Genomic DNA, 20,077 nt, shown 5'->3' with positions numbered 1-20,077 from the left:
ACAAAAGCATATAAGCGCATAGATGGATAGTGTGGCTTCCAATCCCAAGACTTGCAAAACCCTCACCCGAACATAGCATTAAGGACGAACCTATGGCAAGGGCTGGCCGAACAATAGCCGTGTCAAATTTTTCCGATGAGATATTATATAATTTGGTACAAAAGAAATACATAGAAATATAGTATAGTATAGAGGATGTCTTTAGGGTGGTGTTATCCACACATCTATTTTTACTTCTCACGCATTCTTCTCAAATTTTGACTATTGAATCGAATGAATTAAAGAAGATTACTAGACAAAAATTAACAAGGTGTAACCACGAAAAAAGAGGGTTTGTGAATAGTATTTCATTCCTTTAATTTATTTATTTTTGTTTAGAGAGGCAGAACTGAAAATTGGGCCACTCTGCCACTGAGCCTCAAAGCCCAAAAAAAAGGAAAGCCCAAAATACTAGAAGCTTAAGCGCGCCCATTTTCGTCGTCAACCTCCCAACCCCCGCCTCTCTGAGTCATCACTATCACTCATGGCTCCCCCCAAAATTCTGCTCTCCGGCGACATTTCCGGCAACCTAAAGCAGCTCATCAAACGCGTCGTTTCGGTATCTCTCTCTCTCTCTACATCTCTTTTCTGTAGCTTCACTAATTTGCAATTTCTAATTTTACCGGGTTAACTCGTTCTAGGTCAACAAATCGGCGGCGGGTCCATTCGACGTGCTGCTCTGCGTGGGCCAGTTCTTCCCCGACTCGGCGGAGCAGCTCGACGAGTTCAACGATTACATCGAAGGCCGGGCTCAAATTCCACTCCCAACTTACTTCATCGGCGACTACGGCGTCGGCGCCGCCAAGGTCCTCCTAGCTGCGACGAGAGACGCCGGCAACCAAGGCTTCAAATTGGACGGCTTGAAGATTTGCAACAACCTCTACTGGTTGAAAGGCAGTGGCAAGTTCACGCTCCACGGTATAGTCCAATGTGCTTTAAATTCCGGCTTATTTTTCTCGCTTAAGTTTTTGTTGGTTACTGGGAAAACCAAGGGACGGAACTTTGCCGTTCTGTTTGGTTACTGGGAAAAAAAGGAGTTTAAAATTTTGGTTTAAAATTGCGCTTATATAGAATTCAGTAGTTTACTTTATTTTTGCTAATCAATTGCATTAAGCTTAGTGCACCTTTTATGTTCTTAGGTAATCTTTGCTATATTTTTCGTAAATTCGGATTAGTTGCTCGGCTTGATTAGGATTACTCGAATCACGCTTAATTCTGATCAAAGGCAAGTGATTAATGCTCACATAAGGGGTTGCAGTCATTGAGTGTGGTAAAAATGAGGAATGTGTAAATTTTTGTAAATGTAATAGCTTTACGATAGTTTGCGTTTGTATATTTTAGGATATTTGCTGATAGACTGATAGTTGATATCTGTTCATTTATGTTTATAGCTGATTTTGGTGCTCACATTGTTCAGGGTTATCTGTGGCATATTTATCTGGTCAGCAATCTTCGGATAGCCAACAGTTTGGGACGTATAATCAGGACGATGTTGATGTATTGCGAGCGATTGCTGAGGAGCCTGGAATTATTGACTTGTTCCTAACATATCCTTGTGTGCTATAAATTTATCAATTTCTTATTTTTTATCTTGTAGAATGAATAAGAAGCTCAATTAGTATCCGTTACATGCTTTAGTTTGCTGCATGTTTTCAGTTTTTGGACTTTTGTGTGATTTCCTTAACTTATTGTTACTAATAAATGGCCAAGCGGGATCACTAATAGAGCAAATATATCTGATGCTCCCCCTGGAGTTTCCGAGCCTTTTGGCACTGACAATATTGTGGCAGAGTTAGTAGCCGAGATCAAGCCACGGTACGAAATTTTGGAGATTATTGCATGGCATGTCACTTTTAATACTCTCGTCAATTGCATATAGTAGTGAACAGAATTATTTTAGCTTTTGCAATGGATAGTAGCAACATCTCTATGATTCTGATCAAAGTTCGTCCTCTGTGGTAGCTATCATATTGCAGGCACAAAAGGCGTGTTCTATGCACGTGAACCTTACTCTAATGTTGATGCTGTGCATGTCACACGCTTCTTGGGTCTTGCTCCAGTAGGAAACAAAGATAAGCAGGTTCGTTATCTCAACATAGTTTCAAGTTATATTCATCAAGTCGAACATCTTTGTTTCCCTTATTATTTGGTCTTGGGATGAATTCATACGCCTGCTGCCCCTTTTTATGGATAAAGTTCTTGAGTTTCTTATCGTTACATCTCCATTTTCTGTCCTTAGATATAGCTTCTAGTCATTAATAACCTGTTGCATTTGTAGTTGTTCCTCAGAAATTCATTCATGCGCTTTCTCCTACTCCAGCATCTACAATGTCTGCTATTGAGATTAGGGCGAAGTCGACAACGACTACCTTATCTCCATACACATATGAGGAGAAAACAGCTCATTCAATAGAAGCTGGAAAGAGGTCTAGCGATAGTATTTCTGATTCTCAGTACTGGAGATACGATGTCCCACAAAAAAGGCAGAAACATGGAGATGGTAATAGGCTGTGTTTTAAGTTTGTATCGTCTGGATCTTGTCCTCGAGGGGAAAGTTGCAACTTTCAACATGACATAGATGCAAGAGAACAATCGTTGAGAGGTGTTTGTTTCGATTTTATGAACAAAGGTAAATGTGAAAGGGGTCCAGAGTGCAAATTTAAGCACAGCTTACAGGATGATGGTGACAGCAATTCTCAACCGGGACGTGGATCTGGAAATGCTAACAGAAACAGGTTGCTCTCTGAATGACACTTTTATGCTTATTGAGCAGGCCCAGTCAGACGTATTCAAGATGTTATGTCTTTTGGTTGTAACACTAAGTTCAATCTCACATGCAGGTCAACAGAGTGTTGGTTTTGTTTGTCAAGCTCCAAAGTAGAATCACATCTCATTATCAGCATAGGGGAGCATTACTATTGTGCCCTTGCCAAAGGCCCGCTTGTTGAAGATCACGTATTGCTAATCCCTATAGGTCATTCACCAAATACCGTTTCTCTACCCTCAGAATGTGATATTGAGCTCGATAAGTTTCAGAATGCTCTGAAGAAGTATTATAACAAACAAGGAAAGGAAGTTGTTTTCTTTGAATGGGCTTCGAAACGTACGACTCATGCTAATCTTCAGGTAAGATATGTGTTGCAAATGTTTATGTGAGAAGTTTTTTGGGTGAATTACTTACCCCTCGTTCTTTTGTATAGGTCGTTCCTGTTCCTTCAGCCAAAGCAGCTGCCCTTAAAAATATATTTAACTTAGCTGCTGAAAGGCAGGGGTTCAAGTTCACAACCATGAAATGTAAAAACCCATTTTTATTGTGCTCAATCGGCATGGAACTTTTCAAGTATACGTTTTGAGAAACTTTTGATATTCCTTACCTTCGACTGTATCTTTAACTGATGCTTCTCTTCGTTGCAGCCAGTAACAATTATGATGGGAGAACATTGTTAGGGGAACAGTTCGACAGAAATTTTAGTTTCTTCTATGTTCAGCTCCCTGATGGTTCAATCCTATCACATTCGATTGAAGAGAATGAGAACTTCTTACCTCAATTTGGACGCCAAGTAAGGACATAGTTCAACTGATTGTTTATAATCTGCCAATTTGTTTCCTGACGTTCAGAAGGTTGAACTCCAATGACAAATGATATAATTTGCAGGTTATGGCGGGTTTGTTGAAGAAGGCCGACAGGGATGATTGGAAGAACTGTACAGATAGCAAAGAAGAGGAAACCAAGATGGTGGAAGATTTCAAGAGTGGATTTGGAGAATTCGATCCAAATAAGTAATTTCTCAGAGGGTAGTAAACACTGAGAGTCATAAACTTGTGACATGATGTGATATCAAACCTACTTTTGCACTTCTCTGTTTACGGTTAAGGTCCCTCCAAATTCTTGCACTTCTCTGAGAACCAAATCCAATGTTGCTCCGTATAGGTCATTTTTTCCATCACTTTAAGGTGGATAGCTACGACTTTGGACAACAACTAACCGCAGATGTTCTCTAATGCTTCCTAAACCGAACAACTTGTCAGTGGCTCATTCTCTCTGCAACAAGTGAGATCAAGAGGTGGCCTTCAAAGATGAGACCTAGTCCAGTAAGTTAAACTCAACTGCTGATTGATGCCGATTTTTGTTTATCTGTTTTTTGTATTTTTGGATTCGGAATCTGCGTTGGCTGTTATGAATCCGGCATCGTAATTTTCTGCTATCTTCACCGCATTAGGCGCCGTAAATGTGAAATCACATGCTTTAATTAGCTGTTTTCAGTTTTATGGCAATAGAAACTCAATAATTGCACACCACCTTGCAGCCACGAGGCTTTTCTTTTTCGTGTTTTTCGGTTTGTCTACTAAGTGGTGCAAGCGGACACAGCCCAGACCCGCATCCGTTGGAATGTGATCAATAATACAAAGTATATGCGTCTAGTACTTGGTACAATGATTAGTTTTATGCTTACGATAGAAGGGGCAACGGGTCGCAGTCTCAGGGTCCAGAGAAATTATAACTATCTCTGTTTGCCGTTGAAGAGCTTGTTGAGTGGGACTCAAGTTTGATAGGATTTATTAGGACTAGTTAGGAGCCTACTAGAGTGGGCGACGAATATTCATAGGGAATGATGTGTCTTTTCAGCCTTTAGCAAAGTTGCAGCCTCCAAAAGAAACAAAGCAATATTGAACTAAATAGTTGAAACCCTACGGAACGAGAAAGAACTTATATGACATGATTATATTGGTATGGTGCTGACATTCCGTGGTAATGATACATGAGTTTGTGAGTTTCTTTTCATATGATTTTTTGGGACAAGACGTCACGATGACAATTATGCACGTGTCAATAAGAGCAATTTGCATGCAACGAGTTTAATGACAACGTTATGTTTACGTCCAGTAATTCATATCATGTGGTAAAAAACCTTATGCATCACAATACATTAATGGATTGAGACGAGAAAAAACCTATCCTATGAGATGTCATGTGGGTTGTATGTAAATAAATAGCCCGAAGTTTCTTTAGTCCCAATTCCCAAGTACCAACCTTATTTGTTCTTGTCGCAACACGTGATGCAAGAGTGATTTGTCATGGTCGGAAGAAAAGGCTTGGCCTACAAGCTCTCTAATTTAATGGATCGTGATCCACGTGTCCTGAGCATGCGGACCAGTTAATTTAAATCTTACGGTCTTCATTAGTCCATCTAATTGGCTTACTTTACAAAAATCCAAAAATATGAACGGTTCAAATTTTTCTTTCTCTTAATCGGTCTAAATCTCATGGTGCGTGAACTTTGTGCTCAGAGATACGGTCTAGATCTCAATGCTAATTGGATGGTTATAAAGAAGCTTTGTGGCAGAATAGTCACGTTGCCTTTGCTTTATAGGTCGTGAAGAAAATACGACAGGCCAGTACTCGAACAAAGATGGAGTCACAGACAAGAAAACTATTGGATCACAAGGTTTCTCTGAGTAGTGAAATCATTAGGATAACGAAAACCCAATTTTGGACTTTCGATCATTATGCAGGGCTCATACTTTCGAGAAATTTACCAACAACGAAGATGTCACAATAAATCACGTTTTGTCAAATATTTTTACTTTCTATTGCGAGACTGACTTGAAATATAGCCATAGTAAAAAGAATAGGAGGGACCAAAGTGAAAAAGAAGATGTAGAAACATGTTTGGAACAGTTTTTGGATGCCGATATAGATTTCGAGTGGTCCACTACTCATCCATCGTGTGGGGTGGGGGTTTACGTGGCTTGTCTTAACCTCCCACAAGGCCACTATCTTTTGTTTTTCTCATTAATTCGATGATAATATTGGTAATCGATTTCAGAAATAAATAAATAAAAATTCGAAAGAAAAAGACTAATATTTGTTTCATGAAAACCCTTGGATATTAACTTATGTAGTCGATGCCAAAGAACAACTGAACAAGTTCATGATGCCTGAACAAGTTCCAAGTAGGGAGAAAAAAGAGAATTTGTGCGTCCACTAGTTAGGCAATATGTGCTTGCCTTGATCCTTTTTATTCTCATTGGTTTATTTTATGACGGGTTTATTAATCAATAATTGAGCAAGAACATGCATGTGGTTCAACGTTCTAATAGATAAGTGTTGGATTTCTATCAATGCGTTTTATGTTCTAAACTCTCAATTCGTTTATATTATTGTAATAATTTCGAGTTATCTCGTACCCTTAATAATGATAAATTAAAGAAAAAAAAATCGAGCGGCGGTGAGTTGCACATGGAATAAATTTGATGGATGCGTAGTTAAAATTTCGTTTCTATTGAAATTGTTACTCTATTAAATAAAATCGAAGTATGAATGATACTGGTTGTGTGTCGGCTCGTTAGGTGCTGTTCTCTAGAAATGTCGCATCATCAACAAACTAGTCAACAAAGTTGCATGATCAGTGGGGAACCCATTAACCACCACGAGGTTTGGATAGACTAAGCCAGCAGATTAGGGCTCCACTTTGGCAATATTTGAATTTTGTGGCTCATTTTGTTTTGTATTTTCATCACAAGAAAATCATGGGAAATTGATTGAACTCATTAATCTATGAAGTTTAATTGTTGAAATAATTAAAATTTGAATTATTATGTGGTGGTTCAATGTTGGAGACGAATTTTAATTCCGTATTTCAATGGCACGTCTTGAGTTTGACTCTTGGCGTGTGTGAATCACGTTATGGTGGCTAGATAATGCTTAAATGTCGTTGTAAGTCTTTCTGAGTCTTTGGCCCTTAAAAAGGTGGATTGTCGTAACGAAGCTACCAACTGATCTTTTTAAAAAAAAAAAAAAAATCCTAATCCAAATTTGACCACATATTGATTAAATTTTAGAAAGTGATCCATGCATGCAACACCTAATTTTTAAATTGGTCACTACCAATTCCCTCAAATTATATGTTTATGATTTTCCAAGATTTCATTTGTTGCATTTTTATTGATAAACTGGGATTCTAAACTAATTTGCATGGAAGGAAATTTGAACTCATGCTCAATTCAAAATAGTAAATACACTTACGTAATTAATTCGTAACCCATATTTTCCCCATCTGATGTATGTTGTCCACAAATAGAATTTTCTTCTTCCCTTGATTAATATTTAATGTTTATAATGGACTAATTAGCCATGAATAACCCAAAAAAAGGAAATTAGGTATGAATGGATTAGCATATCCTATCAATAGACGCTCCTGTTTAACAAAGTAATGGAAGCAGCCATTCAAGAAGAGACACAACGTTTCATAAAAGTCTTCAAGTTTGTTTTTGAAAGTCAAGGGTTAACAGTATGGACCCCATGAGAATTTTTTGTCAAGCGTTAACAGTATGGACCCCATAAGAATTTTTTAAATGTGTCGGGAACACGACCTAGTACACCAAGTAATTAGTTGAAATTTTTATTTTTTATTTTTTAAGTTTTCGACTATTTGTATTACTACAGTTAATATACTGAACCGTGTTTTCTGCACACTGAAAAATCTTTCTGACCCCATAAATAAATACTCAATTCAACCCTTTTAAGAAGGATTAAATGGCTTCTCATGAATTGCAGTATATGTTAGGAGTGTATTGACCTCACACAACATAAATAAATTGATTATTAATTTTTTTTTTTTTTTTTTTTTTTTTTTCAGTTCAAGAATTGCATTTGGAGAAGTTTGTATTATGAATCCGACGTTTAAAAATTTTAGATGTGATCGTTATACTCAAAAACTGTATTATAAGTCCATGACGGTATATGCAACTGACAAAAACTGCTTTGTTTCTTTTCACTTTGCAGTCCACCAAAGAAAAAGAAAGAAGAAAGGCTTCTACTTCAATCTATCAAATATGTACCAATAAAAAAGATTTTTACTTTTTATCTTATGAGGATGCTGGTTGCTGAACCATACACTTGTAGAATATACAATGCATGGTCTTTTAAAATGCATTAAAATAAGGTTTGAAATTTGAAATATCTAAATCGCAAAAGCAGGCTGATGTGTCAAACCCTGGTTTTGACACCTCACACCCAAAAGGAATCTTGGGTACAATCGGTGTTTAAAATATCTCTATCGGTGAAAATATTAATAAATAAATTTGTGGAAATATCGATAACGATATCAGTGTCTTCGATGGAAAAGATGAAAATTTGTTCATAAACGTGAAAATTTAAAACAAAATTTGAGGGGATACTAAACACTAGTTTAGACGAAATATAAGATTTTTTCTGATACTTAACCTAGATGTTAAAAATATCGACGAAATCTGTCAAATTAGACCGAAATTTAAGTGTTTCTCCAACATATGGTGAAGTCTCTTTCCATACCTTTCTCTGATTTTTCAATAATTTCGTGAAAATATCAATCGTATCGAAAAATTTCAAACAGGGACTGCAACTTGGTGTATTTTTCTTCGGCTTTCCTCTCGCAATACACTCAGTCGCATCTAAATTTCTCTCCTTCCTCAGTTGAAGTCCACTCTCTCTGGCCAACCGACAGGAAAAACAGGAAAAACAGGAAAAACAGCCAACCAAAGAAGAAACTAAAAGTCGAGTAAAAACCCATTAAAATCAAGGTCCCAAGAATTTCAACCCCAAATAAAAGTATTGTACTTTAAACATAATATAAGCCTTCCCCACTATAAAATATCAACCACCAAGAACTCCCTCGATCTCCTCCCTCTCTCTCTCTACCCCACTCAACTACCTCTCCCTCTCTCTCTCTCACTCTCAAAAACTGTTACTTCAGCACTGTCAGTTTGCTCTGTACGTGTATATAAGTTACAAAAAAATTCATTTTCTGGTTAATTTCCAAATTTCCCAGTTGGGTTTTGCAACTCATGTCTGTTGAAAAGTTTCTCTCCTTCATGGACCTCCCAAAGCTCTGCAAATTCCAGAGCTTTTGTTCTCAGAAAGCTAGAGTTTTGCTTCTCCTAGCTGTTTTCACCAAACCCTTCTCTGGGTTGCCTTCTCATTGCTTTGCTCTCACTGCTTGTGGGAACTTTTTAAACCAATAAAATCACCCCCTTTAATTTTGCTTCAAGGTACAACTCCATTAATAATTTAATACAGTGGTTAATTTATTAATTTAATCATTGTTACTGTTACTTTTATTATTTTATTGCTCTCTAATTAGTAGTTACTTCCTACTCTGGATGAGTTTTTTGGGTGCGGAGATTTTTGAGATTTGGTGATGATGCCAGCCATTCTTCAGCTGGTTAATCTCTGTGTCATTGGGTTTGCTTTTGCTTTTGCTTTTGCTCTCCGAGGATCTGCAGGTAACTTTTTGATCTTTGCAAATCTCTGTTGAAGTTTTGATGTTTCACAATTCACATAAACATTGTTAGGAATTTAGAACGAACTGTTGGATTTAAGTTGTTAATTCTGTTATGATTCAGAGGATTTAGTGATTAAGCAACATTGTAGTAATCTGAGTGTGTGAAATTTTCGTGTCGGTGTTGTTTGTGATCAAGTTCTGCAATCACATTTCTGTGGGAATGGTCCGAATGGATATATGAAGTATGCTAGGAAGTGACTAAATGAATCGAATTTCGGCATTTTCTTTGATCTGAGCATGTTCTTGTGTTGTTGAATTGTCTTCTGAATGCTGCCCGAGTGTAAATTTATGACCGGAGCTCACAGCTAGTGGGTCTTCTAGTGCATGGTGATGGCCGGAAATTGTAATGCTATGTTTTTGAAATGACAGTGTCTTGAGAAGTTTGGTCGTTTAGCAAATCCTAGTTCCGGTTTCATCTTGATCTGGGAAATGCGTTACCATATGTTTCATCTGATGAAACGCTGTTCCAAGTCTAAATCGTACTGCAACTATGAAGTATAATACTTTTGGTAATAAGAACGTATAATATAAAGGGGCTTTTAAGATATCAGATTTCCATTGCTTGCTTTAGTTTTCTTCTTCTAAGCACCAGCATATGCCTTCTCTCAGGGTTAAATATATCTCCATCACCTGAACCTCTCTCCGTGAATCCTCCTGTTGAAACAGCATCCCCTCCTCTCACTGACAGAAAGTCGTTCACAAGCAATGTACCAATCCCCGCATTACAGCCAAATGGTAAGTCTCATAACTCTGCTGTTATAGATTTGAAGTTAAGATCATCTGGTTAAGCTCCTAATTTGACATGCCAGGGTCCAATTGGCACCCACCGCCTGCAATGCCACCTCTTATGTCCGCCCCACTGCCCCCAAATAATGCTTCTCCACCACCGAGTGTTGAAGGTCAAGTCCCATTTATGCCACCAAAAACTGCTCCTCCACCACTAAGTACTGAAGTTCATCTACCGTCTGCGCCGCCAAATAATGCTCCTCCACCAAGTGTTGAAAGTCAAGTACCGCCTGTGCCACCAAAAGGTGCTCCTCCTCCACCACCAAGTGTTGAAGGTCATGCACCATCTGTGCCACCAACAAATTCTCCTCCACCACCAAGTGTTGAAGGTCATGTACCACCTACGCCACCAGTTAATGTTCCTCCACCACTAAGCATTGAAGTTCATGTACCTACTGCACCACCAAATAATGCTCCTCCACCACCAAGTGTTGAAGGCCATGTACCACCTATGCCACCAAAAACTGCTCCTCCACCACCAAGTGTTGGAGGTCATGTACCATCTACGCCACCTCCTAATTCTCCTCCACCAGCAAGTGTTGAAGGCCATGTACCGCCCATGCCACCAAAAACTGCTCCTCCACCACCAAGTGTTGGAGGTCATGTACCATCTTTGCCACCTCCTAATTCTCCTCCACCAGCAAATGTTGAAGGCCATGTACCGCCTGTGCCACCAAAAACTGCTCCTCCACCACTAAGCACTGAAGTTCATGTACCGTCAGCGCCGACAACTAATGCTCCTCCACCACCAAGTGTTGAAAATCAGGTACCATCTCTGCCACCCAAAGGTGCTCCTCCACCACTAAGGATGGAAGTTCATGTACCGTCTACGCTACCAAATAATGCTCCTCCACCACCAAGCGTTGAAGGTCGTGTACCGTCTGTGCCACCAACTAATTCTCCTCCACCATCAAGTGTTGAAGGTCATGTACCGCCTAAGCTACCAATTAACGTTCCTCCTCCACTAAGCATTGAAGTTCATGTACCTACTGCACCACCAAATAATGCTCCTCCACCACCAAGTGTTGGAGGTCGTGTACCATCTATGCCACCTCCTAATTCTCCTCCACCAGCAAGTGTTGAAGGCCATGTACCACCAATGCCCCCAAAAACTGCTCCTCCACCACCAAGTACTGAAGTTCATGTACCGTCAGCGCCAGCAACTAATGCTCCTCCACCACCAAGTGTTGAAAGTCAAGTACCGTCGGTGCCACCAAAAGATGCTCCTCCACTACCAAGTGTTGAAGGTCATGTACCATCTCTGCCACCAGCTAATTCTCCTCCATCACCAAGTGTTGAAGGTCGTGTACCACCTACGCCACCAATTAATGTTCCTCCACCACTAAGCATTGAAGTTCATGTACCTACTGCACCACCAAATAACGCTCCTCCGCCACCAAGTGTCGAAGGTCATGTACCATCTTTGCCACCAACTAGTTCTCCTCCACCACCAAGTGTTGAAGGCCATGTACCACCTATGCCACCAAAAACTGCTTCTCCACCACTAAGTACTGAACATGTACCGTCAGAGCCACCAAATAATGCTCCTCCACTACCAAGTGCTGAAAGTCAAGTACCGTCTTTGCCACCAAAAGATGCTCCTCCTGCACCAAGTATGGAAGTTCATGTACCATCTACGCAACCAAATCTTGCTCCTCCGCTACCAAGTGTTGAAGGTAATGTACCATCTTTGCCACCAGCTAATTCTCGTCCACCACCAAGTGTTGAGGGTCATGTACTGCCCACACCACCAATTAATGTTCCTCCACCATTAAGCATTGAAGTTCATGTACCTACTGGACCACCAAATAATGCTCCTCCACCACCAAGTGTTGAAGGTCATGTACCATCTATGCCACCAACTAATTCTCCTCCACCTGCAAGTGTTGAAGGCCATGTACCGCCTATGCCACCAAATAATGCCCCTCCACCACTAAGCATTGAAGTTCATGCACCTTCTGCACCACCAAATAATGCTCCACCACCAAGTGTTGAAGGCCATGCACCGCCTATGCCACCAAATAATGCTCCTCAGCCATTAAGTATTGAAGTTCATGTGCCGTCCGCACCACCAAATACTGCTCCTCCACCACCAAACGTTGAAGGTCATGTACCGTCTATGCCGCCAACTAATGCTCATCCCCCGCCAATTGTTGAAGGTCATGTACCATCTATGCCACCAACTGCTTCTCAAACAAAGGCACCAGTCAATAAGAGTCCTATCTCAGTGCCAGTTGCTCCAGGTAATAAAAGCCCCAGAGCTGTTTCTGTGATGATTTTTCTTATAAATTGGTTCCAACCAAATGTTTTCTGTATTACATTGTCCAGTGCCCGTTGAAACACCACCCAGGAATTTGCCACAAATTTCACCGGCCATCCATTCAAGTACACCAGAAACTTCACCATTTGCTCCTCAAAGACATGCGCCAGACAATAAGGCTCCCATACCAGAACCAATTGCTCCAGGTAGATGTAGCATTTTGTTATTACATTATTAGTTCTCAGATGCTGGTTATATGCAGTATGTTGCTTATTTATTTATTTTCAAAATACAACACCTAATTCATCTCTCCGGAGGGTATTGGGACTAAATCCACCTGTAGTCCATCAGATCACACCATATAGCACCGCCTACATTACCTGCTGCGCCTTCCACCCCACCCCCATTTTTCTCCTTAAACGATCACATATAAACTTTACATTATATGAATTAGTGAAAATGACCTATTTGTTCTTCTCTGAAAAGCAGTACCAGTTGCATCACCAACAAACAATTTTCCATAAAACCCGACATCCATTCACCCAGTTTCACCTGGAGAATCTCCATCTACATTTCCTGGTACTGCTTCAGAAAAATCGTAGTCTAAAGTTATAGTTTTAATGTTCACACTGTGATACCAAATTGAATCAGTTTAATCCCTCATTGAATCATTGTTTTTTAGCAGTTTTAAATTATTTTCTAACCATTGTGACAATTGACTGACCCTAATATGAGGTTGCAGATCCTGAGGTCTCTCCTGCATCATCTACTCCACCCAGCATCAACGGGAAAAGGAGTCGTTTACCAGTTGTTGCACCACCATATGAAGCTCCCAAGCCATCACTACCCGTGGGTCGTACCCCAGCTGAAGGTATAGAAAAACTGCATATTTCATATTTTTCTCTACTTGAAAGTTTGTGTGTGTCAAAGTTTTGATTCTATATATTGTTTTCTACTGTAGCTCCTTCCATCCACAAACCTGTATCATCTCCTCCCCCGAGCATTAACTGGAAAAGGGGTCGAATACCAGTTGTTGCACCATCATATGACACTCCCAAACCATCACCACCCATGGGCCATACCCCAGCTAAAGGTATGAAAAAATCATGTGTTTCATATTGTTTGCTACTTGAAAGTTATGTTGTCAGGTTTGTAAGTCTAGGTTCTGTTTTCTTCTTTAGCTCCTGTTGTTCACAAACCTGTGAGACATTATAAACGTTCTCCTGCATCTTCACCTTTAACGATATTCCATAAGAATCATCAAGCGCCATCATATCTGGTTTATCCTCCCACTCCAGAACAGCAAGGTTTCATGTTTCACCTGAACTACATGTGCTAAGTCACACTTTAAAAAAAAATGTTATTACGCAGCTTATCATGTTCTTTTGACGTTATTAAGTTATCATTTCAATACTTAATACAGGCCCAGTGATGCCACCGGTATCATTTCAAACAGGCAGGCAAAGACACTATGCTCCTCCACCCCTAAATCCAGGTACCAAAGCATTGAACTTCGGTGTTTTATTTCATCTCTCACCTGAGAAATGGACCAAACTTTGGTGTTCAAAGCTAACACAATTTCTACATGTCAGCATCTTCAGTCCCTCCATCTCATTTGCCTGATGCTCCATCAGTGAGCCATGTTTCGCCTGCTCCTTCTCCATCTTTAAAAGGACCAACTCACGAAACCAATTGTAAGAAATAATCTTGCCTCTGGTTCTCTGTGATGATTTTATTTCTGAACTTACCTTTTTATCTAATTGTCTACTCAATACCTTACCCAATAATTACATGTTTGGAATAATAAGTGCGCCCTAAGATTTCTCCATCTGGAGCTCCAGCAAAGAGCCCAAAAGGGGCACCACCGCTGCCACTAGTTCAAGTATTCCCACCACCACCTCCCAATCAAGGTAGATAAGCTAACAATTTTCTTTACCTGTTAACTGGTGTTTCCACTTTCGTTATTGATCCTACAACATTCTTTTTCAAAGTTCATACAAAAATGTGATGCAAAGGTTCTTCCTTTTTGCAGATTGTTCGTCAACTATTTGCACCGATCCATATACAAATACCCCTCCTGGGTCACCTTGTGGCTGTGTCTTGCCTCTGCAAGTTGGACTGCGACTTAGTGTTGCACTGTATACCTTCTTTCCCTTGGTTTCAGAGCTAGCCCAGGAAATTGCTGTTGGGGTTCTTATGCAACAAAGTCAGGTCCGCATTATTGGAGCCAATGCAGCTACCCAGCAACCAGACAAGACAGTTGCCCTCATTGACTTGGTTCCCCTCGGGCAACAGTTTGATAACACCACAGCTGTTTTGACTTCCCAGAGATTTTGGCATAAACGAGTTGTTATAAACGCATCGTACTTTGGCGACTATGAAGTACTATATGTGCGGTATCCAGGTATGTATTTAGACATATGCACATACGTACTGCAGGTATTTGTATCAATAATGCTTATCTTTACAAACTACATATGTATAGGTTTACCCCCGTCTCCACCTTCTTTGGACATTGATGCAATGAATGCGGGGCCGTATCCTGGTAATGACAATAATGGAAGGACGACAAAGCCCCTAGGGGTTGACGTGCACAAGAGGAAGAATAAAAATGGGCTTAGTGGTGGGGTAATTGCTATTATTGCTTTGTCTACCTTTGTAGCAGTTGCTTTATGCTCTGCTGCTGCTTGGGTTTTTCTGTTCAAACCTAGAGACCGCGCATCTCAACCAGCAGCAACTCCACGGGCTATGCTACCCTCTTCTGGAAAACCATCAGGTAATACGAGTCCCGATAAGTTAATTGAATTAGGTCTTTTCTTTGTGTTTAATGGAATTAGGTCAGGTGCACAGGTAGTATTGCTGGTAACTTACGCTGATGATTTGAAGATGGAACAGTGCTTATATAACACTGTCATTTCTAATATAGATAACGTATATGTTTTGCAGGTACGGCTGGGTCGATGATGGAAAGTAGGCACAGTTCCTTGTCGTTATCATTCGAATCCAGCAGTGCACCATATACAGGATCCGCCAATACTTTCAGTGCGAGTGATATTGAGAGAGCCACTAACAATTATGACGATTCAAGAGTACTTGGGGAAGGTGGCTTTGGGCGTGTTTATAGTGGTGTTCTTGAAGATGGGACCAAGATTGCCGTCAAAGTTCTAAAAAGAGATGATCATCATGGTGGTCGGGAGTTTTTGGCTGAAGTTGAGATGCTTAGTCGTCTTCATCATCGAAATTTGGTCAAGTTGATTGGCATATGCACAGAAGCGCATAGCCGTTCCTTGGTTTATGAGCTCGTTCCTAATGGCAGTGTGGAATCTCATTTACATGGTAACCCCCCTCTCTATTCACAACTGATCTGTTCTTAATGAATTTGTTTAATGTAGGAGGATTCTTTTTGACATAGGGCTTCTGTCCATTTTGCTTGCTGTCAGGAATTGACAAGGACAGTGCTCCGCTTAATTGGTTGCAACGCATGAAAATAGCACTTGGTGCTGCTAGGGGGCTGGCATATCTACACGAGGATTCCAGCCCCCGTGTCATTCACAGGGATTTTAAAGCCAGCAATATTTTGCTAGAAGATGATTTTACACCGAAAGTGTCCGACTTTGGTTTGGCGCGAACTGCCATGGATGAGGAAAACGGACACATATCAACACGGGTCATGGGAACTTTTGGGTATGAAATTTTCTCTTTGCTGTATTCAGTGTCCAGGTTATGTCACATTGGTGACAGTTTCTGACATCTTTAAATTCCTAATGACAATATTCAGGTATGTGGCTCCGGAATATGCAATGACTGGGCATCTTCTTGTCAAGAGTGATGTATACAGCTATGGGGTTGTCCTTCTCGAACTCTTAACTGGAAGAAAACCAGTAGACATGTCACAGCCACCTGGTGAAGAAAATCTAGTTGCATGGGCCCGGCCACTCCTCACAAGTAAAGAAGGGTTGGAAGCAATCATAGATCCAAATCTAGGATCCGAGGTTCCATTTGAAAGTATCGCCAAAGTGGCAGCTATTGCTTCGATGTGTGTACAGCCAGAGGTATCACACCGCCCTTTTATGGGTGAGGTTGTCCAGGCCTTAAAACTGGTATGCAATGAGTTTGATGAGGTGAAAGAATTAGGTTCAAGGAATTCTAGCCGACACGATTTGTCCATTGATGTGGCCGATGACACAAATACTACCTCAGGACAGTTGCTAGATACTTTCCAAAACCAGTCTTCCATGCTGACCTACAATTCTGACCTCGAGACAGAGCGGGAAGCATCATTGTCAAAGATTTGTAGTACATCAATGAGCACGGGGAGGCAAGATACCGAATCATTCAGGAGACACTCGAGTTCAGGTCCTTTGGGAACAGGAAGGAGTAAGCAGTTCTGGGAGAGACTTAGGAGATCATCCGGGGGCAGTGTGAGGGAGCACGGGTTTAAATTATGGCAAGGCTTCCCCCATTGAACGCTTACTACTGGCTTAAAATGTTCGGTTTCTTGCTTGATTCCTAAATCTCAGATCACCGTGTAAAAAACGTGCATTTGCAGAACGCCGTCAAGACAGGTCTGCTGGCATGGGAACTCGGATACGAGCTAAGTTGTGCAGATGTGTACAAGTGGGATGGGTGGAAATCCGAATTCGGATCAACCTTCATAAACTTCGAAACGGTAACCGGAGCTTAAGCATATGGGTTTGGATCAACCTACTGAATTTTCAGAGTTGAAGCATCAGAAGTTTTGGATCATAGGCTACTTAGAGTATTTTTTGTTTTTGTAAATTTTTATATGATAGTTGTGTATTATTCAGGGAAAGAAGATGCTCTTTGTTACAGAACATTTCCTGCCATGAAATTAATCCATCTTTTCCCTTCACTTCCAGAGCAGTAAAGTTATGCATTTTAACTTTTGGACAATATGTACAATTAGAACCGGTTATAAACTTTTAATAAAAAATAGAACTTTCAGGACACTGTATTGACGCTAAGGGCACTCAATCGTGGCATTTGGCTTATCGTCTATTTGTCTGTCTACTTCTAATTTTTAGTGTAGGCAGCTATATTTATGCATAACGAGCCAAAGTTTTAACATAAGAAAGTCGAAGTATATATTTTATTCGATACAAACTCTTTTTTCTCGAGGATCCATTGTAATAATGAGAAAGATTTCTGTATATATGCACAGATCGGTCTATAGTATCAAAATCCAATGAATATGCCTAGGTGGACTTACTAATAGGATGCCCTAATGCGTTACAAATAATGCGTTACAAATTTTCACTTTAGGCAATGATCCAATCAAAGGATTACTCTAGTTTTTTCTGCTTCAGATGTATTAGTTCTTTTTGTTTTTTTGTTAGGTGTCATTTGAAGCCTATGATTGGAAGCACTGATAACACTTTTATTCACAAATAATATGAACTATAATTATTCCGATTTCTCATTTTTTAGTGTTTGCCAACACATATAGGATTGAAAAGTGCAAGTTCCGACTTAAACGAAGGTCAACGTGCAAATTTTATTCAAGTTGAATGTAAAATATGAATTAGTCTGAACAAAAAAATTTAAAAACGCTAAATAATAAACAAATAAATAAATAATTAACGAAAAGTTCAAAAAAAATTTAGTTTTAAGGAAAAATTACAAATAAATGTGTAGTGAATAGTACCAGAAAAATGTAAAAATGAGGTTTTTCGTTAAAAATAAATAGTACCGGAAGTGTTTCGTTAAAACTTTAAATGATGAAAATAATACAGACTCCAAACGCTGCGTTTAGGAGACCAACCGTAGTGATGGAGCCAGACCCGCCAAATCACCTACGTTTGGTACCGAACACCCACAGGATTCTAGCCTCCTCCGTCAAATTTGACATAGAGCCTTCCCTTCCTGTACTCTCACTCGCCAAAGTCTCTGCTTCGATCTGTACAGATCAAAGACCGAAGCTTTCAGCAACTTCCAACTCGCCGGCTACGATGGTAAGCCAAAAGCACTTTTCCTTGCTTTTCTGCTTCTCCGTTTTCGCTTCTAACGTTTTCGATTTTGTTCTTCCGCTTTCCTTCTCAAGGCTTCGAAGGCAATTTCCAGTCCCGTGCCCGTCACGTGGTACCCGACTCTCGCTGTCGTGATGGTCTCCCTTGGCCTCCTCTTCACCGCCTCCTTCTTCATGTGAGTCCGATCCACCATTTCCAAATCTTTTTTTCTGACTTTCCGTTTAGATCTTGTTGTCAATTTAGAAATTTTGGGTCTGCAAATTTTGTTTTCCTGCAAAATATTATGGTAATTGATGAAAAGCAGATTAGAAATGTGAATTTCGTTTCTTGGTGTGGTTTATTTTGTTTATTTGCAATTTTCTGGGCAGCCAAACGTAAAGATTGTGTTTTGATTTAGCCTGATGAGAGTGCATTTGTTGAAATTGATGTTTACTGTGTGGAATTAGAGCCTGGGATTGCGGAAGTTACGCACAATACGAGCAACTGACCGATTTAACCTTCAAATCGGAGTGTAAAACAAGAGTTGATGAAAATTAAAAGAGCCAAATCAATGAAAATTTACTTCTTTATATCACCAGATTTGAGTATTGAAAAGTGGGAATTCAAAGAATTGATATGTTATCGATGATCTGCGTATAAACATATTGGCTAATAAGATCAGATTATCGGGTTTAAAAAGCTATGAGAGGAATCCGAAAGCCTGAGAGATTTCCTAGTAACCATTTGCATGTTTAGGTAGATATATGTCAGGAAACCGAATGACTCAATTGTATGGACATGTTTGGATTCGTGAAGGCATCACGCAAAACACTAGCTTTGAGTTGTAAATTCATGATGTAGTTCGGAAACCTATTTCGTATAATTCTTTGATGAATCAGCAGCCTGGAAATTTTTGTGTACTTTTAAACCCTCATGTTTCGTCTTGACTAATCGAGTCGAGTAGAGATACAAGCCGTTGCCCTAGCATCATCTATTTGCTGTTCATGTAATAAGTCTACTGAGTATATTATTACCCACCCCTTCGTCTTCTGAATATAGTAGTCGTTAACGGTAGTATATATTTGCTGCAGCTATGAGGCTACCATTTCTCGGAAAAACCGCAGTCTTGCAAAGGAAGTCATAACAGCAACATTCGCTTCCTTCTTTTTGGTGCGTTTGTAGTCCGAATCCTCTCTTCATCTACCGATACAGTACTAGATTGCTCCTTGTTCTGGTGTATGATTGTATCTAACATTCCAACTGTTCTCTTTGGTGTGCAGGGTTTCGGATCCTTGTTCTTGCTGCTTGCATCGGGCGTTTATGTCTGAGGCTATAAATTATGAAGTTTTGTTAAGAAAAATCAGAGATTTACATGAAGGATATGACGTTGTTAGTCAAATGTACTCTTGTGGTTCTTGAATGGGACAAGTTTGATTAAACAGGTTTATGGCGTGGATGTCTTGTTTTGCTTAACCTGCCCTCAGGTGGCCAACTCCAAACCCAAAATTTAAAAATTTGATTTATATCTCATTTTTATGTTTGGGAAAATACAATTTTTTTTTTTTTTTACCATGCTTGTTTTGGGTTGTGATTTTCGCAATCCCGAAGTAGAGCTCGTAAGTAGAAGATCTCAAGTTCGAATTCCAAAGTAGAGTTTTTAGTAAATAGACAATGGAGCGGTTGCACAAGATTTTTGCATATTC

The 20,077-nt window shown here is 39.9% G+C and overlaps 3 protein-coding genes across 4 annotated transcripts; all 3 read left to right on the top strand.

Annotated features, from left to right (window-relative positions):
- Positions 1 to 450: 450 nt before the first annotated feature.
- LOC137748206 (zinc finger CCCH domain-containing protein 64) lies at positions 451 to 4,338 on the top strand. 2 transcript variants are annotated; one of them, XM_068488318.1, is made up of 11 exons: positions 451 to 598; positions 681 to 957; positions 1,457 to 1,586; positions 1,735 to 1,854; positions 2,002 to 2,119; positions 2,329 to 2,774; positions 2,880 to 3,165; positions 3,240 to 3,333; positions 3,454 to 3,599; positions 3,695 to 3,834; positions 3,971 to 4,338. In XM_068488318.1, the coding sequence occupies exons 1-10, from the start codon at positions 524 to 526 to the stop codon at positions 3,821 to 3,823; spliced, it is 1,821 nt and encodes a 606-aa protein (XP_068344419.1). In that variant the 5' UTR covers positions 451 to 523; the 3' UTR covers positions 3,824 to 3,834; positions 3,971 to 4,338. The 2 variants fall into 2 exon arrangements, with proteins under 2 accessions (XP_068344419.1, XP_068344417.1); XM_068488316.1 differs by having other exon boundaries at positions 3,695 to 4,338.
- Positions 4,339 to 8,549: 4,211 nt separating this feature from the next.
- LOC137748666 (uncharacterized) lies at positions 8,550 to 17,233 on the top strand. Its single transcript, XM_068488835.1, has 15 exons — positions 8,550 to 9,303; positions 9,972 to 10,097; positions 10,172 to 12,391; positions 12,477 to 12,614; positions 13,151 to 13,279; positions 13,370 to 13,501; positions 13,590 to 13,715; positions 13,832 to 13,903; positions 14,001 to 14,102; positions 14,217 to 14,318; positions 14,441 to 14,812; positions 14,894 to 15,184; positions 15,355 to 15,744; positions 15,849 to 16,092; positions 16,187 to 17,233. The coding sequence occupies exons 1-15, from the start codon at positions 9,219 to 9,221 to the stop codon at positions 16,872 to 16,874; spliced, it is 5,217 nt and encodes a 1,738-aa protein (XP_068344936.1). The 5' UTR covers positions 8,550 to 9,218; the 3' UTR covers positions 16,875 to 17,233.
- A 1,016-nt stretch (positions 17,234 to 18,249) lies between these two features.
- LOC137748425 (uncharacterized) lies at positions 18,250 to 19,847 on the top strand. Its single transcript, XM_068488573.1, has 4 exons — positions 18,250 to 18,380; positions 18,470 to 18,570; positions 19,466 to 19,544; positions 19,655 to 19,847. Exons 1-4 carry the CDS (start codon positions 18,378 to 18,380, stop codon positions 19,700 to 19,702), a joined length of 231 nt encoding a protein of 76 aa, XP_068344674.1. The 5' UTR covers positions 18,250 to 18,377; the 3' UTR covers positions 19,703 to 19,847.
- Positions 19,848 to 20,077: the final 230 nt, after the last annotated feature.

Source organism: Pyrus communis, chromosome 10 (genome assembly GCF_963583255.1).
Source record: "Pyrus communis chromosome 10, drPyrComm1.1, whole genome shotgun sequence".
NCBI lineage: Eukaryota > Viridiplantae > Streptophyta > Magnoliopsida > Rosales > Rosaceae > Pyrus > Pyrus communis.
The sequence above is the reverse complement of the archived record's forward strand: the minus strand, read 5'-3'. Positions and strand labels throughout refer to the sequence as shown.

Bases quoted from the DNA above. Each gene is read 5' to 3' on its own strand.
- LOC137748206 (XM_068488318.1), top strand. From the start codon at position 524: ATGGCTCCCCCCAAAATTCTGCTCTCCGGCGACATTTCCGGCAACCTA. The intron at 599-680 runs GTATCTCTCTCT...AACTCGTTCTAG, and splicing joins TCATCAAACGCGTCGTTTCG to GTCAACAAATCGGCGGCGGG. The intron at 3,166-3,239 runs GTAAGATATGTG...TCTTTTGTATAG, and splicing joins CGACTCATGCTAATCTTCAG to GTCGTTCCTGTTCCTTCAGC.
- LOC137748666 (XM_068488835.1), top strand. From the start codon at position 9,219: ATGATGCCAGCCATTCTTCAGCTGGTTAATCTCTGTGTCATTGGGTTT. The intron at 13,280-13,369 runs GTATAGAAAAAC...TTTCTACTGTAG, and splicing joins GGGTCGTACCCCAGCTGAAG to CTCCTTCCATCCACAAACCT. The intron at 15,185-15,354 runs GTAATACGAGTC...TATGTTTTGCAG, and splicing joins CTCTTCTGGAAAACCATCAG to GTACGGCTGGGTCGATGATG.
- LOC137748425 (XM_068488573.1), top strand. The intron at 18,571-19,465 runs GTGAGTCCGATC...TATTTGCTGCAG, and splicing joins TTCACCGCCTCCTTCTTCAT to CTATGAGGCTACCATTTCTC. The intron at 19,545-19,654 runs GTGCGTTTGTAG...TTTGGTGTGCAG, and splicing joins CATTCGCTTCCTTCTTTTTG to GGTTTCGGATCCTTGTTCTT.